Genomic DNA, 13,513 nt, shown 5'->3' with positions numbered 1-13,513 from the left:
CCTATTATAGTCTTTCTCTTACAGAGAAAAAGAGCAAGATAAATGTAAAAAATCAAACAATCTTCTCAAAGCCAGCACTTCTCTCAAGCCTTGGTAATTTTGAGAAATAGGAAACCTCTCATATTAGACTTAAGCACTCTTTACCCTTATGAACTCTGTGTTGACTTCCCTATTATTATACAGGCTACATGAGATTAACTGCTGGTGCTCCTTTCCAAGTTAAAGATGGGAAGGGTAAGAAGAAGAATCAGTATTCTGAAATAAGAGGTGTACATTCCTAAATACCTTTCTCAGGGATGCAGTTCTTGAGATTAGACCATTTTCATTTTCACTAGGCTTGCGTATCGCTGGCCCAGCAGTATAATATCTGAACACTATATGAAGAGTCACCACGAAGAAAACTCTTCACAATTGTCTGTTTAATTCAGCCCCAGCGACCAGCTGCTAACAGCCACTTGTCAGACAACTGCAATTCATCACCCTTCACCACGGGTACTGGTACTTCGAACGCAAATACTTCTGTATTTGATCACAGTCCAGCTCAGGCTGCCAGGTACCATAAAGGCATTCTGTTCATCCTTGCCGTTGCCTTACAGCATAACACAGCTTATGGATGCCTGCCTACAAGAAATACTAGGATTTGTCTCTTCACAGTCTTTCTGTGTAAATACGTTCACTGTAGGAAGCTTACAAAAATTTTCAGAGGTATGATTAACACTTCAAACACTGGGGGGGGAAAAAAAATGCACTGTCTGCCTGGACGGATCAACTCTGCACCTCAGCAAGCGACACTGCCACAACCCTCTGCTCTCTCCACTGATTCCCTGGCATTATGTTTTTTGTGGGCAAAATGCACTTAGTATCACTGCCAATGGTGAGTTGTATTAGATCATTTCAGTGTTAACACTAAACCAACTGGAATAATAGTATGCAATATTGGAAAAAAATGTGTATTGGTTTATTTAGATATTTCACATCTCTGAAATCAGTAGATTTTAAAAAAAAGGGCTAAAACATAAGACATTTTAAAACTTCCATGTGCATTACCATCTCTGCATAGGAATTAGAAATCTCAATTAAATCCTCTTTTCCTCCCAAAGCGCCTTTGCAGTCTTCAAAAACATTAGGAAAGTGATGAATGGCTATGAAGAAACCACCTCAAAACTACTTTGCTTCCATTTTTTTCTCTGCATAAATTTTCAAACATTCTCCCATAAAAACACTAAGCAAATGGCACTGGGCTGTGGTTACATTTGCTTTTGTTGCAAGGCAAAGGGAGCCAACCGAAACCATTTCTACAGCAAGATTCCCGTTTGCGGCGTAAGGGGCGTAAACCAGCCCCCAGCACATACACACGAGCAGAAGTACAGCCGGAGACTTCAGAGCACAGGCTTGGGTTCTCCACGAGGACATTAAGTGTGTTGAAAAGAGACTTCAGACTGGAAGCTTCATTGCAGCAACAAGCACTGAAGTTTCCCTCCAAAATGGCACAAGCCTACAGAGAAGTAGCATAAATGGTGAATATAATTTCCAGCTCATCCTGTAGCTCCTTCGGGTTACTAGAAACCATGTCAGGCTAATATTTGCCATTGCATATTCCATCATTATCTATGTTTGTCAGAAGCTTTTAATTGTGTAATGAAAACTCAGAGCAATTTGGATGTCAGTTTGTACAATGCACCCTTGGTGCACTGCAGTGAACTGTTTAAAAGTATTAGGGCTTCTAAATGAAACAATCTAGTGAATTTTATTCCCTTTTGATTTTGAACTTGTACTGTCATCTGCTCCAGTGAAGTGATGCACCAACTTCTACCACCAAGTATTTGATGCATCACTGTCCTGGTTTCAGCCAGAGTAGAGTTAATTTTCTTCATAGAAGCTAGCGTGAGGCTATGTTTTGGATTTGGGATGAGAAAATGTTGATAAGGTGCTGATGTTTTGAGTTGTTGCTAAGTAGTCAAGGACAGTCCAGCTTCTCATGCTGGCCTGCAGCGAGCAGGCTGGGGGTGCACGGGAAGCTGGGAGGGGACACAGCTGGGACAGCTGACCCAGGCTGGCCAAAGAGATATTCCATACCATATAACGTCATGCTCAGTATATAAAGCTGGGACAAAGAAGAAGGAAGGGGTGGAGGGACATTCGGAGTTATGGCGTCTGTCTTCCCAAGAAACCATTACGCGTGACGGAGCCCTGCTTCCCTGGAGATGGCTGAACACCTGCCTGCCCATGGGGAGTGGTGAACAAATTCCTTGTTTTGCTTTGCTTGCGTGCACGGCTTTTGCTTTACTTATTAAACTGTCTTTATCTCAAACCATGAGTTTCCTCACTTTTACTCTTCCGATTCTCTCCCCCGTCCCACCGTGGGGGAGTGAGCGAGCGGCTGCGTGGTGCTTAGTTGCCGGCTGGGGCTAAACCACGACAGTCCTTTTTGGCGCCCAACGTGGGGCACGAAGTGTTTGAGATAATGAGAAGTTTGATTGGAACGTGCTAGATGATAAAATTTATAGCTGTTATTGCTGTTTAGCCATTAATTGCCAGGCCCCTGTGCTTGCCATGGGTTTGCCTTCCCTGCATGTATTAGCGTCCAGTGCTCGTTAATGGCTGCTTTTTGCTTTTGCTGCTGCTGTACTGCTGATCGTCTGACTCTGCTGTGCCTGGGAAGATTCTGATAACAGCAATGGCCTTGGGCCTGGGCTGGCAGATGGCCGGGGTATTGCTGTTTTTTTTTTTTTCCTGTGCTGCTGTACTGAATAGGCTGGAACTCCACTGTGAACTCGAGTCAAAGGGACTGTGACCTGTGGGTGAGTCCATGTGGGAGCAGGACACCCCGAAGCGTCTGTGACCGTGCGTAAGCCCATGCCAGAAGCAGGTATATCTCGAAGCATCTGTGGCCATGGTTATGTCTGTGCCGCAGCAGGTATACCTCTGATGGGATTGTGGCACACGGATAAGTCCACGCTGAAGGTACATCTCGAAGCGTCTGTGGCTGTGGATAAGTCTATGTTGCAGCAGGTGCACCTTGAAGCATTATTGGTTGTGCATGAGGTCATGCTTGGAGCACCTCAAAGTGTGTGGCCATGGAGAAGCCCTCAACAGTGCAGGTATATTGCTGGAGGAACTGGAACTATGGGTAAGGCCACGTTGGAGCAGATTTATCTCTGGAGGTAGTGTGGCCCGTGGAGACGGCCGTTTTGGAGCAGGTGCACCTCGAAGTGACTGCAACTGTGGATAAGTCTATGCCACAGCAGATATACCCCTGGAGAGACTGTGGCTCACGGAAGGGACTGCAGTCTGTGGATAAGTCCAAGCTGGAGCAGGGGCAAGGGGAGGAGTTCATTGCAATGTTAAACCCTATGGTCCAGTACAAAGGGCCCAGGGGTGGAGATTGTAATGGAAGTACCTTTAAACTGTTGTAACCCACGATTTGAGTTGCATGTTATAGGAACTACTATAGCAGGAACCACCTGAACAAATGGAGGACAAGCCTTACAAGAAGCAGTGCCAGTGCAGCAGTGACCTGACCTGAGCCGGCTTTGGTGCCCAGTAACTCCATGCAACACCCCACCTCGCCTGTTCTGAGTGACCACCATAAGGAATGGAGCCCAAAGTCATGGACTAAATGAACTCAGCAGATATTTCATGGACATTTTGGAGGGAAGTCTATGGACTAAGGGGATGATAATCTGTGTATTATATTAAAGGATGGGAAAGGGGGGTGGTGGTTAATGAGGTTATATTGGATAGTGTGGTACCTGAGCATAACATAAATGGTATGGAATAAGGGGTGGATAATGTCCTGGTTTCAGCCAGAGTAGAGTTAATTTTCTTCATAGAAGCTAGCGTGAGGCTATGTTTTGGATTTGGGATGAGAAAATGTTGATAAGGTGCTGATGTTTTGAGTTGTTGCTAAGTAGTCAAGGACAGTCCAGCTTCTCATGCTGGCCTGCAGCGAGCAGGCTGGGGGTGCACGGGAAGCTGGGAGGGGACACAGCTGGGACAGCTGACCCAGGCTGGCCAAAGAGATATTCCATACCATATAGCGTCATGCTCAGTATATAAAGCTGGGACAAAGAAGAAGGAAGGGGTGGAGGGACATTCGGAGTTATGGCGTCTGTCTTCCCAAGAAACCATTACGCGTGACGGAGCCCTGCTTCCCTGGAGATGGCTGAACACCTGCCTGCCCATGGGGAGTGGTGAACAAATTCCTTGTTTTGCTTTGCTTGCGTGCACGGCTTTTGCTTTACTTATTAAACTGTCTTTATCTCAAACCATGAGTTTCCTCACTTTTACTCTTCCGATTCTCTCCCCCGTCCCACCGTGGGGGAGTGAGCGAGCGGCTGCGTGGTGCTTAGTTGCCGGCTGGGGCTAAACCACGACAATCACTTACTGTAAATGCTGCCTGTAGTGTACTACAAGCTGTCGAAGCCGCGGCTGCCAAAGACTGAAATCAATATTTAAATCCTATCGACACGGACTCCTTTTTTCTTTCTTTTTTTTTTTTTTAAACAGAGTTACAACTATGGTTTATTTTATATTTGTAAGCATGATTAAAATTATTATATTCTGTGCCAGGCTATAATTTATATAATTGCATTCCTGTAAAATTTGAATTTATTTTTCATTTAGAAACAGACCACAATAAAAGGCTTCTGCACTGTGAATCCAGTTTTCTGTGTTAATTTAAAATTTAATTTTAGAGTGTTTTCTACAGTCACAGTACTTTAAGGGCAGAGGAAAGCTGTCATTGTATAAGAGTCTTTTAATCAACTGTGGACTTGTACTCAAACTAAATACCAATATTAATTGTTTGTAAAGTACTGCAAGAGGAAAAGGGATGGTCAAGTGGAATTTAAGCTGCATTGCTATTAAGGATTAAACAGAAAGGCATTTTAAAGCCAGGTGTTGAAAGCCATCTTGTCAGAAGGTATGGGCCATAATCCACAAATTTTCAAAATATACCAGGCTGTACTCATTAGTCATATGAATTTAGGGGGTCTGCCTCCTAATTTGACATTTATATGCAAATAAAAATCTTGAGTACAAGTCACACCTGAAATTGCACCCGTTATGCTGTTGCCCACCTAAATGTTTAGAAAACATGCCTTTTAATGTGTCATTTGAACATTTTAGCCTCAGCTTATTATCAAGAGGGAAAGAAAACTCAGGGATGTTACGACGTTATTGCAGTCTCTTGAGAGCACTGATACACAAAACCAGGTACACGAGCCTCCCTTCAGCGTCAGAAGGCTACAAAATGGAATGTGATGCTTGAAAGGGAACACTGCTGCTCTGCAGGCTCTGAGACCGCCACGAGGGCTGCATTAAAGACAGCAAGCAGCCTACGACTCACGACACCCTCCCTACAGAATTTTGGCATGTTTCAATGAAACCTGTGGATGCATTGTTTCGTTTTTCCGGTCAGATGTACGCACAGTTGGGAACGGTTTCACATGGATTTTCTAACCTCTCCTGGGGCTTTCGTGGTTGAAGAGGATGCCGTTCACAGCAAAGAGTTTGTAGGCCTCTCTGAAGTTCACCACAATCCAGTAGGCATACAGTTTTGCTGCCCCTACAAAAATAATTTTAAAGCGTTAGGTACACCCACTCTGCTCGTACGTAGCTCAGACAGACACACAGGTACGTCTCTCTCACGCAGGGTGAAGCCCACATTTCAACAATGGAGTGCATTAGAATTTGATTCATTCCCCTGTTTGGCATTTTCAAATATCCAGCCAAATAAACAGCAGTTGGACGGGAAAATACTCCTTTTCTGTGCAGCCTCTGAACTGGCCAGGAAGTGTTAGGGCACTTTCTCACGTGGTTGCTTAGGCACAGTTAAGCGTAGCACTTTTTCTTTTACAATATAATTAACACCGCCAGAGCGTGTGAAATATGCCACTGTGGTGACCTCTGCTAATAAAAAAAAAAATTACTTTGGAGGAATAAAAGTGAAAATCTGGTGCCTTAACACTCAAATTGATTTGAAACTTTATCACCAAAGTCCTCCATGCACATTGCTTTAATAAGTGTTTCAAATTTCATGCGAGTTCATGAAGGAAGAAGTGAGCTCCTGGGATTTTTTCATTTAAGCAACAAAAAATATGAAACCTTATCACTTCAGCAGTATCTCACAACTCTTTGTGAAGGAAGAGACACCCTTCCCCCCTCTCTGCAAGAGCTCTCTATCTCTGAGCTGAATGAACACGATCTTGCGAAGTGAGATGCTAATTTCCAACCCTCGGGCAACGGCAGCAAATACTTTTTATATAGTAATTCATAAAGGTATGCCTCTTGACATGTCTAGTCACTTTAGCTCTATCGTCATTCTAATCTCACACCCAGATGACTTCAGCCCCGAGACATGAGCGAGGAGAACAGGCAGACACTACACACACACCATCAGTCATCCTCACCATAAGGCGATCTTGGGTAAAAAGGGGTGGTCTCCTTTTGTGGGATTTCTTGCACTTTTCCAAAAAGTTCACTGGTGGAGGCTTGGTAGAACTTCACAGAGTTGATAAGGCCGCAGGTCTTAATAGCATCTAGGAGCCGTAAAGTGCCAACCCCATCAACGTCAGCAGTATATTCTGCTAGGTCGAAAGAAATCTTGGGGAGAGAAAGAAATAAAGAAACCCATCAATTTTACTAGGGGAACCAGAACATGCCGTGATCATGTACAACCAAAGTAATACATCACTTGTCACAGACCATCTAGATACTTTTGTACAAAGTAGATGCTCAGTTTACAAAAGTACCCTCAAAGGATTTCTAAGAATAAGCAAGTAGTTCCATAAATAGCAGAACCAAAAGACTGGTGTTCCCTGATCTCTCTCTCTCAGGAATATTTTCCCATGTGAAGTAAGGGGTAAGCCTCCCCACAGCGGGAGCATTATCAAGCCATCATCTCCACAGCTGCCAATTTTCATGATATTCACTTGGGCTTAATATCTTTGACACTTTAATTTGGTTAAAATTGTCCAAGATATATTTAAAAAAAAATAGGTTAGATGGACAGCATGGCTACATAAACATTTGTTTAAAAAAACCCACAACCTTTAAACACGGCCCAAAGTTTTGCAATTTAAACACACATCAAAATAGAGACAAGACTAGAAATATCTGCTATCAGATAGGACTCCCAAGCCCACCTGATTAAGCTGTATCAGACCTGTAGCTTTTGCACAGAGGTTAGGGGGATGATGAAGTGGGAGAGCAAAGAGTGGAGCTATCCAAAAGACTAGCTGTCTCCTCCAGCTGACATATCCTTCAAAATATGATAATAAACTCATGCACACTGCTGGACCAAGGCTCCCCTTTCTCACCCTGATCCAGTAGTTCTCAGTTATCTTTATGATGAACCTGACCGTGGCATAGGCCACAAGAAAATTTTTTAGTCTAAGATTTCAGAGTGTATTAAAAAATATATTAATTCTATTTCTTGCAGTTGCAGAAGAAAACTAAAAACTGGAAAAAGTAAGCTGAAGGTAAGAGAATGTGTTGTGACCACCCCAATCTGCAGGCAGGAGAAAAAATATTCAGAAAGGAGTTCACTCTGCTTGTTTGGTGGGTATGAGCTGGTTGTTCGCATGTGCCAGCAATGCTCTTGGAGTCTGAAGAATTTTCTCCCACTGGTGTCCATCACAGAAATGTTCCTCCTTCCTTCTATATCCTCTCTCCAACCCAGGATTTTGCTTCTGTATGTCAGTTTTTAAAAAAGGTTTCCTGTTTATATGGCCAACATCATAAAAGAGGAAAGGGGAATGGACCTTTAGCGCAATCTTCTCCATTGCCCTGACCCAAGGAAGAATCACTCTACCTGTGTCTCCCCAACCGATGACCAACTTTCAGAAATGAGTTCTAGAGTGATGGCAACGTTACAGTCTCTTCCTATGTTCTAGGCTTTAGTCTCTTTATATGTCCTAGAGGTTAGTGAGACACTACCCAAGTCAGATAGTACGAATCTATGATCGCCCTCTTCATTAGTCTTCAGTGGTAGGTTCGCTGCTAATGAAGTAGAGGGTAAATGACCACAGCTGGCCAAGCTGAGCTATCACAGTGAAATCAGCGGGAAACCTGTCACTTACCAGGTATTCAGACAGATAGCCCTGTATTCATTTATCCTGTCAAGCCACTTTCCCTATTCAGTAATCACTAGAGGCTTAAGGCCTATTTACACGGCAGATGAAATAAAAAAAATCAGATTAATTTGAATTTGCACTTATGGTGAATTTAATACTGGTATGAAGTAATCTAAATTGTGTTACTGTGCTTCAGAATAAAAATGTTCTCACATAGTTTTGCTCTGAAATAGCTAATGGTATGAACAAAACCAAACTTTGCTTTTTATTTTTTTTAACCAAAAGAAAAAAAAAGAAACCTGATACTTTGGCTTGTTAACCTGGTATGACCCAGCTGAAATTGAGCACGGATCTACTGAGAAATGCTGAGCGTTTTTTGTTTGAATCCATTTGGCACAAAGATGACAGCCACTTAAGGTGTCTCAGCTTTGCTGTCAGAGTAACCCTTGGGAAAACATCTTAATGAATAGGTGATATAGTCAACAATGCACTAATGAACATAAATTAGTATATTTACCATGTTGCTAGCACCTTCACATACATAGTAACACAGAAACATCCCAGCTCTCTAAGTAAAGGCAAAACACTTACTAATTGTAGCAGAACCAGGAATACACCTATGTTAAGGTACTGTTTCCAGCAAACCTGCTAAAAACATCACCCCCAAATGCAAATCTTTGCTTACATGTTCTACTACAACAGTAAATGGCACATGTAACTGAGGTGGTCTTAAATCAGAGAACCCAGATTATGAAACCTCTTAAGCAGAGCAAGCAATGAGCCTGCGGCCGCAGCACCGGGGACTGCTCTCCCTGGCTGATGCAGAGACCGGTTTCTCAAGAGACGCTTTTCCCTATTGCCTTATGAATGACCTCAATCTTCACCTAGAAAAATCACTCCCAGGGGTGTGAGGTAATCCTGCCTCCACGCTGGCCGGGTCTGAGCGTCCCCAAGCAGAATCTGCCAGCTTTGTGCCTGTTTGGTGGTTTTGTAATGCGGACTATTGTTCACCAGGAACACGACTCAGACCACTGAACTAATTTCTTTTTGGAGTGCAGGTTAGACTATAATGGCATTCATGAAAATAAAATTGGTTTTATCCACTAAAACTTCCAACACCAAAAGTGCTGGAATGTTAAGACACTAGTATACACACTAGTTTTTTAATTTAGCTTCCTAAGGTAGATGCTCCATTCTAACCTCAAAAATCCTGAACTATCAGTTTCTGTCAGCTGCATAAAGCAAGCCATGCAATTTACAACTTTTTTTGAAGACAACACCAGGAATTTTTGTAATGACTGGAGTAGGGAGAAGAAGCTTCTTTGCCTGGCATAAACGTAAAACCTGAAAGTTTTCTCAAAGAGCCTTGAAGGCATGGATCCAATACTTCTTTGCCCTCTTTGGACAGACTTTGTGACAAAGGGAAAGCATGACACACCAACAAAACAGAAATTGTCTACTTGGAACATGTTAGTCTGAGTGACCTTGGCACTCCCTTCTCATGCCTTTTGCAGCTGCCATCACTGATCTCTGGAGATAGTGTGAATGTATACGCTGAAGATATGTCTATTTATTCCATTCAAGAGGTAGTGAAAACAGTGTATCATTAGAAGTGGAGAGAACAATAAGGAGACACTTAAAGCCTTGGTCAAAAGTACTTCAGTTCCAGGATTTCAGGTCCTGAACACCTTGCAGAATTGCCTCAGAATACTAAAAAGGAATCTAACTCTTTCCGTACATAGGTCTTCTATATACTGAGTATCTTCACTGCTGGATTCATCCTTAATATAGTACATTTCAAATACATTCTTGGGCAAGTAAAAATTTCCACAGCAAGGCTTACCCATAGGATGATAAAATTTTCTTGGGAAAAGCATAGTTTCATTATCTGTAATATACCTGGAATCACAGGACACTATACGAATACACTGAACCATATTATGTCTCTTTCACGCGGCTCCAAGAATTGCAATGAGTTTTGTGAACTGGTTTTTACCTTTTGAATTTGAACTCTTGTTCCATCCCCCCATTTCTTTCTTTCTTTATAATCACCAGATTCAATCTGTACAAGAGATTTGAATTTAATAGAGCAATGTTTTAAATATGGTGTTTCCCAACTGATCGTTCAAAGCTAAGCTTAGCAAGGTCTTTAACAAGATTTAAAAGCTTACTGAAAACTATCTAAATGAAAACATATGGGTCTTACCCTCCACAAGAACACATTCCTATCATGTCTATGAGTACTATATACAAGCCTGCAGACTTAATACTTGCTTCTGACCAATGCACTGTCAACAGTGGTGATATTCTGAAAATAAGTACCAATTTAGCATACACACAGGTTTGGCTTTGTGAGATACTTCATCTGTGCAGATGATGCTCTACCTAAGGAATATAAATAATGATTTGGAATTTCATCTCCTTCTTAGAGCCTTCTCAGTTTCAGAAGATGGGATTTCTAGGCGGCTAGTGTTATAAGAAGGAAGCTTATATGAAGCCCCAGGAGGAAATAGGATAATATAAGTGTAAATTATTATTCTTTCACTGTAAAAGCAAAGGTGGCTAACCTAAGTATAACATTAAAATAAGTATCTTGGCTCTCTTGAAAAAACTTACAGTAGATTCTTTAGATTTATCAGAGTAGAAAATACGTACCAGGTCTCTTTAAGCATTGAGAAAGGTTTACACCTGAGAAGCAAATCACAAAGCAGAAAAACTGCTCAGAAATGTTTCAAGTCTCACAAGTTTCACAGTGGTTACTTTTTTGTATTCTTTAAAATCAATTCTGTTTGCTTTGAATATTCAGTGTGCCTTCCACTGCCAATAAAAACCACTGGAATCACTTATATCATCTCAGTAAACAAACTGCTCAACCCCTAGGAACAGGCATTTAAAGCATAACATTCCAGTTGCTAAATCTAATACAGACTATGGGCCAAGCATTCCTATAAAGTCCTAACATACTGGGGAAAAAAATCCTAGGGATTTTAGGAAACCTAAAGAATTTGGGGGAGCTGGGTGGTGTCAAGAGGATGGGAAGAACTTAAATATCTACAAAAATGTCAGGTAACTTTCTAGGAGAATATAACAATTCCTCTTCCCTCCAACCCCTTAATTCATAACGAAGGGTTAACTCATTGCCCTCTCACCCAATAAAAGAAGTAGTTGAAAGACACCAAGATCTATATATTTTTTGTTATATAGAAAAATAATCAATTCAATAGCTCTGAACTGCTTATTATTTAGCAACACTCTTCGTACCTTAAAGCATTATTCAACTTCTTAGCCAAATAGAAATTGACTGAAAAAACCAATGACTGAAATTCTGGATAAAAGGAATATGCCTTTATGTCGATTTATCTTCTTTCCTTTTTCTTTCCCTGTTCTCTCATTAATAAAACAGAAAAAATAAAGTGATCTGTATAAACTTAGAGTAATCTGACAACATGATTATAAGCAGAGAATTAGCAAGGAAAACTTCTGTAAGTGGAAGCAGAAGTCAACATTTTTTCCTAAAGTTCATGTTAACCCAAGCCATTCACAATATTGCTGCAGCCAGAGCTTAGATAATTTGGATTTTCAAGTTACTCGTAATGCAAAGGAACAAGCTGTACAGCTGATAAGACCTGCTTCTCTGCCAGTGCTTACATTGAGGTCCCGGTGGTTGAGTTCCACTGCAGCTCTATCGTATAAGGGACTGCAGGTGGAGTGACCAGAGAGACTTCTTGAAGTGGTTAGAAGTTTGGTTTTGATATCAGTGGTCCAGTATTTCACCTTCACCTCTAAGTGCAAAGACACAAACCAAAGTGCAAAAATAAGCTATTTGCTGTTTAGGGATCTTAAACGATCCTTCACGATCTTCACGTTCTATAACCTGCCATAAACCACAATAGACTCTGCTTCAGGGAGTCTATAAGACTTCAGCTCAGTCTTATATGAGTAACCCCAAAGTGGTTTTCCTTACACACAAAGAAGAGGAGCTTGAATGTAAACCTGTTCATTGCCTCAAACACATACACATGCCTTCGCACCTTCAAAAAGAGCACAAATGAGGGGTGAAGCAGAGTTGAGTTCATTTATGGCTCCCCACTGTTCATTTCTCCAAGTATATTGAGATCTAGGAAATGTATGGGGGAAAAAAGGAGTGGGATGAAGCAGAAGCCTTACAACAAAAGTGTACTTCTAAGTCTGAAAAAATTACTCGGGATAAGAACATCAAAACTATGCATCACCCTTTCACTATGTCCCCAAGGGTCAGGCACTGCAGAATACAAAAGCAGCTATTACCTTTCAGCTCCATGAGCACTAAAAAGTTCATGAACAGCTAAGTTATACTCCTATTGCCCACACAAGGTTAACAAAAGTGCTGCTAGACTGCCTGAAGTCCCCAGCTATCTTACAGTTGAACTACCCTGCAACAGAGTCTTCCCTAAGGGGCAGCAACTTTCTTTGTGCAGCTGAAATACTCAAGGATTAGGGGCAGGAGGCCCCCTAACATACTCTACAGTGTATGTTCATACGGCAACTTCTCACTGTTTGGCTTGGGTAAGTTTTCCTTATAACTCTCCTCCTGATTAATTTCAAGTTCTTAATGCAAACTCTCTCAAACAATCTTTAAAGAGAAATAGCTTGGCATTATTAAAACAGGTTTCCTTTTTGCCTCTTACAAGTGAAAACTAGTACTTGCTTTTTGTTGGGGGAAAAAAAGAAAAAAAAAATCAAGCCAAAGAAGAGAATAAGCATAGAGGAATATTCCCTGAGTAGTTAAAGTTTTATACTTATCAGACAAGTAGGGGTTGATATTTGGTTTCATTATTCAGTTTCTTTAAAAAGTGACGACTCAGAGTTCCCTGGCAAACTGCAGGTGTGGTTGTAAATCCAGCCATGAGGTCATCATGTTCACCTTTGCCTCTAAAGCAGCCCACTGGTAGATGCCTGACCAGTTAAGAGGTATAGAAGACCCACCCGTTGCCTGTTGTTTTTAAAATGTTGATGCCACAATCCTTAAATTGGAATATCCACTCTCCATTTTAATAAAACAAAGTCTCCTACATTCTGTACAGTTGTCTTGGCCATTGACTGTTGATTGAAAGGTATGTTTTGGAACAGATCTCCAAATAGAGGTAATTTGTAAATTGTTTATTCTTCTGCTTATTGACTAGCTAGTTTAGTGGATTAAGAGAGTTTAACAGGCTGGATTAAACGAGAGTTGCCCAGAGACAGGTCAAAAGGCAATGGACACAAGTTGCAACATGAAAAATGACAATTAGATATTAGGAAAAAAAAGGTCACAAAATGGGTAGTCTAACACTGAAACAGGTTTTGCAGAGAGGCTGTGACATCTCCACCCTTGGAGATACTCAAAACTTAATCAGACATAGCTCCGAGCCCCCTGCTGTAAGCTGGCCCTGCTTTACAGAAAGAGTTGGTCCAGA

The 13,513-nt window shown here is 41.5% G+C and overlaps 1 protein-coding gene across 1 annotated transcript in view; it reads right to left on the bottom strand.

Annotated features, from left to right (window-relative positions):
• GMDS (GDP-mannose 4,6-dehydratase) overlaps positions 1-13,513 on the bottom strand; it is a gene marked incomplete at its 3' end in the record, with an annotated part of 432,088 nt that overhangs the window by 252,852 nt on the left and 165,723 nt on the right. The window contains exons 5-6 of the mRNA XM_082014902.1: positions 6,414-6,606; positions 5,465-5,569 (exon numbers count right to left, since the gene is read on the bottom strand). Of these exons, the coding sequence (XP_081871028.1) occupies positions 5,465-5,569; positions 6,414-6,606 (298 nt within the window). The remainder of the gene's footprint in view (positions 1-5,464; positions 5,570-6,413; positions 6,607-13,513) is intronic.

This window comes from Phaethon aethereus (assembly GCF_964289735.1).
Source record: "Phaethon aethereus genome assembly, chromosome: 2".
NCBI classification, from domain to species: domain Eukaryota; kingdom Metazoa; phylum Chordata; class Aves; order Phaethontiformes; family Phaethontidae; genus Phaethon; species Phaethon aethereus.
This window is presented reverse-complemented; position numbering and strand designations above follow the sequence as displayed.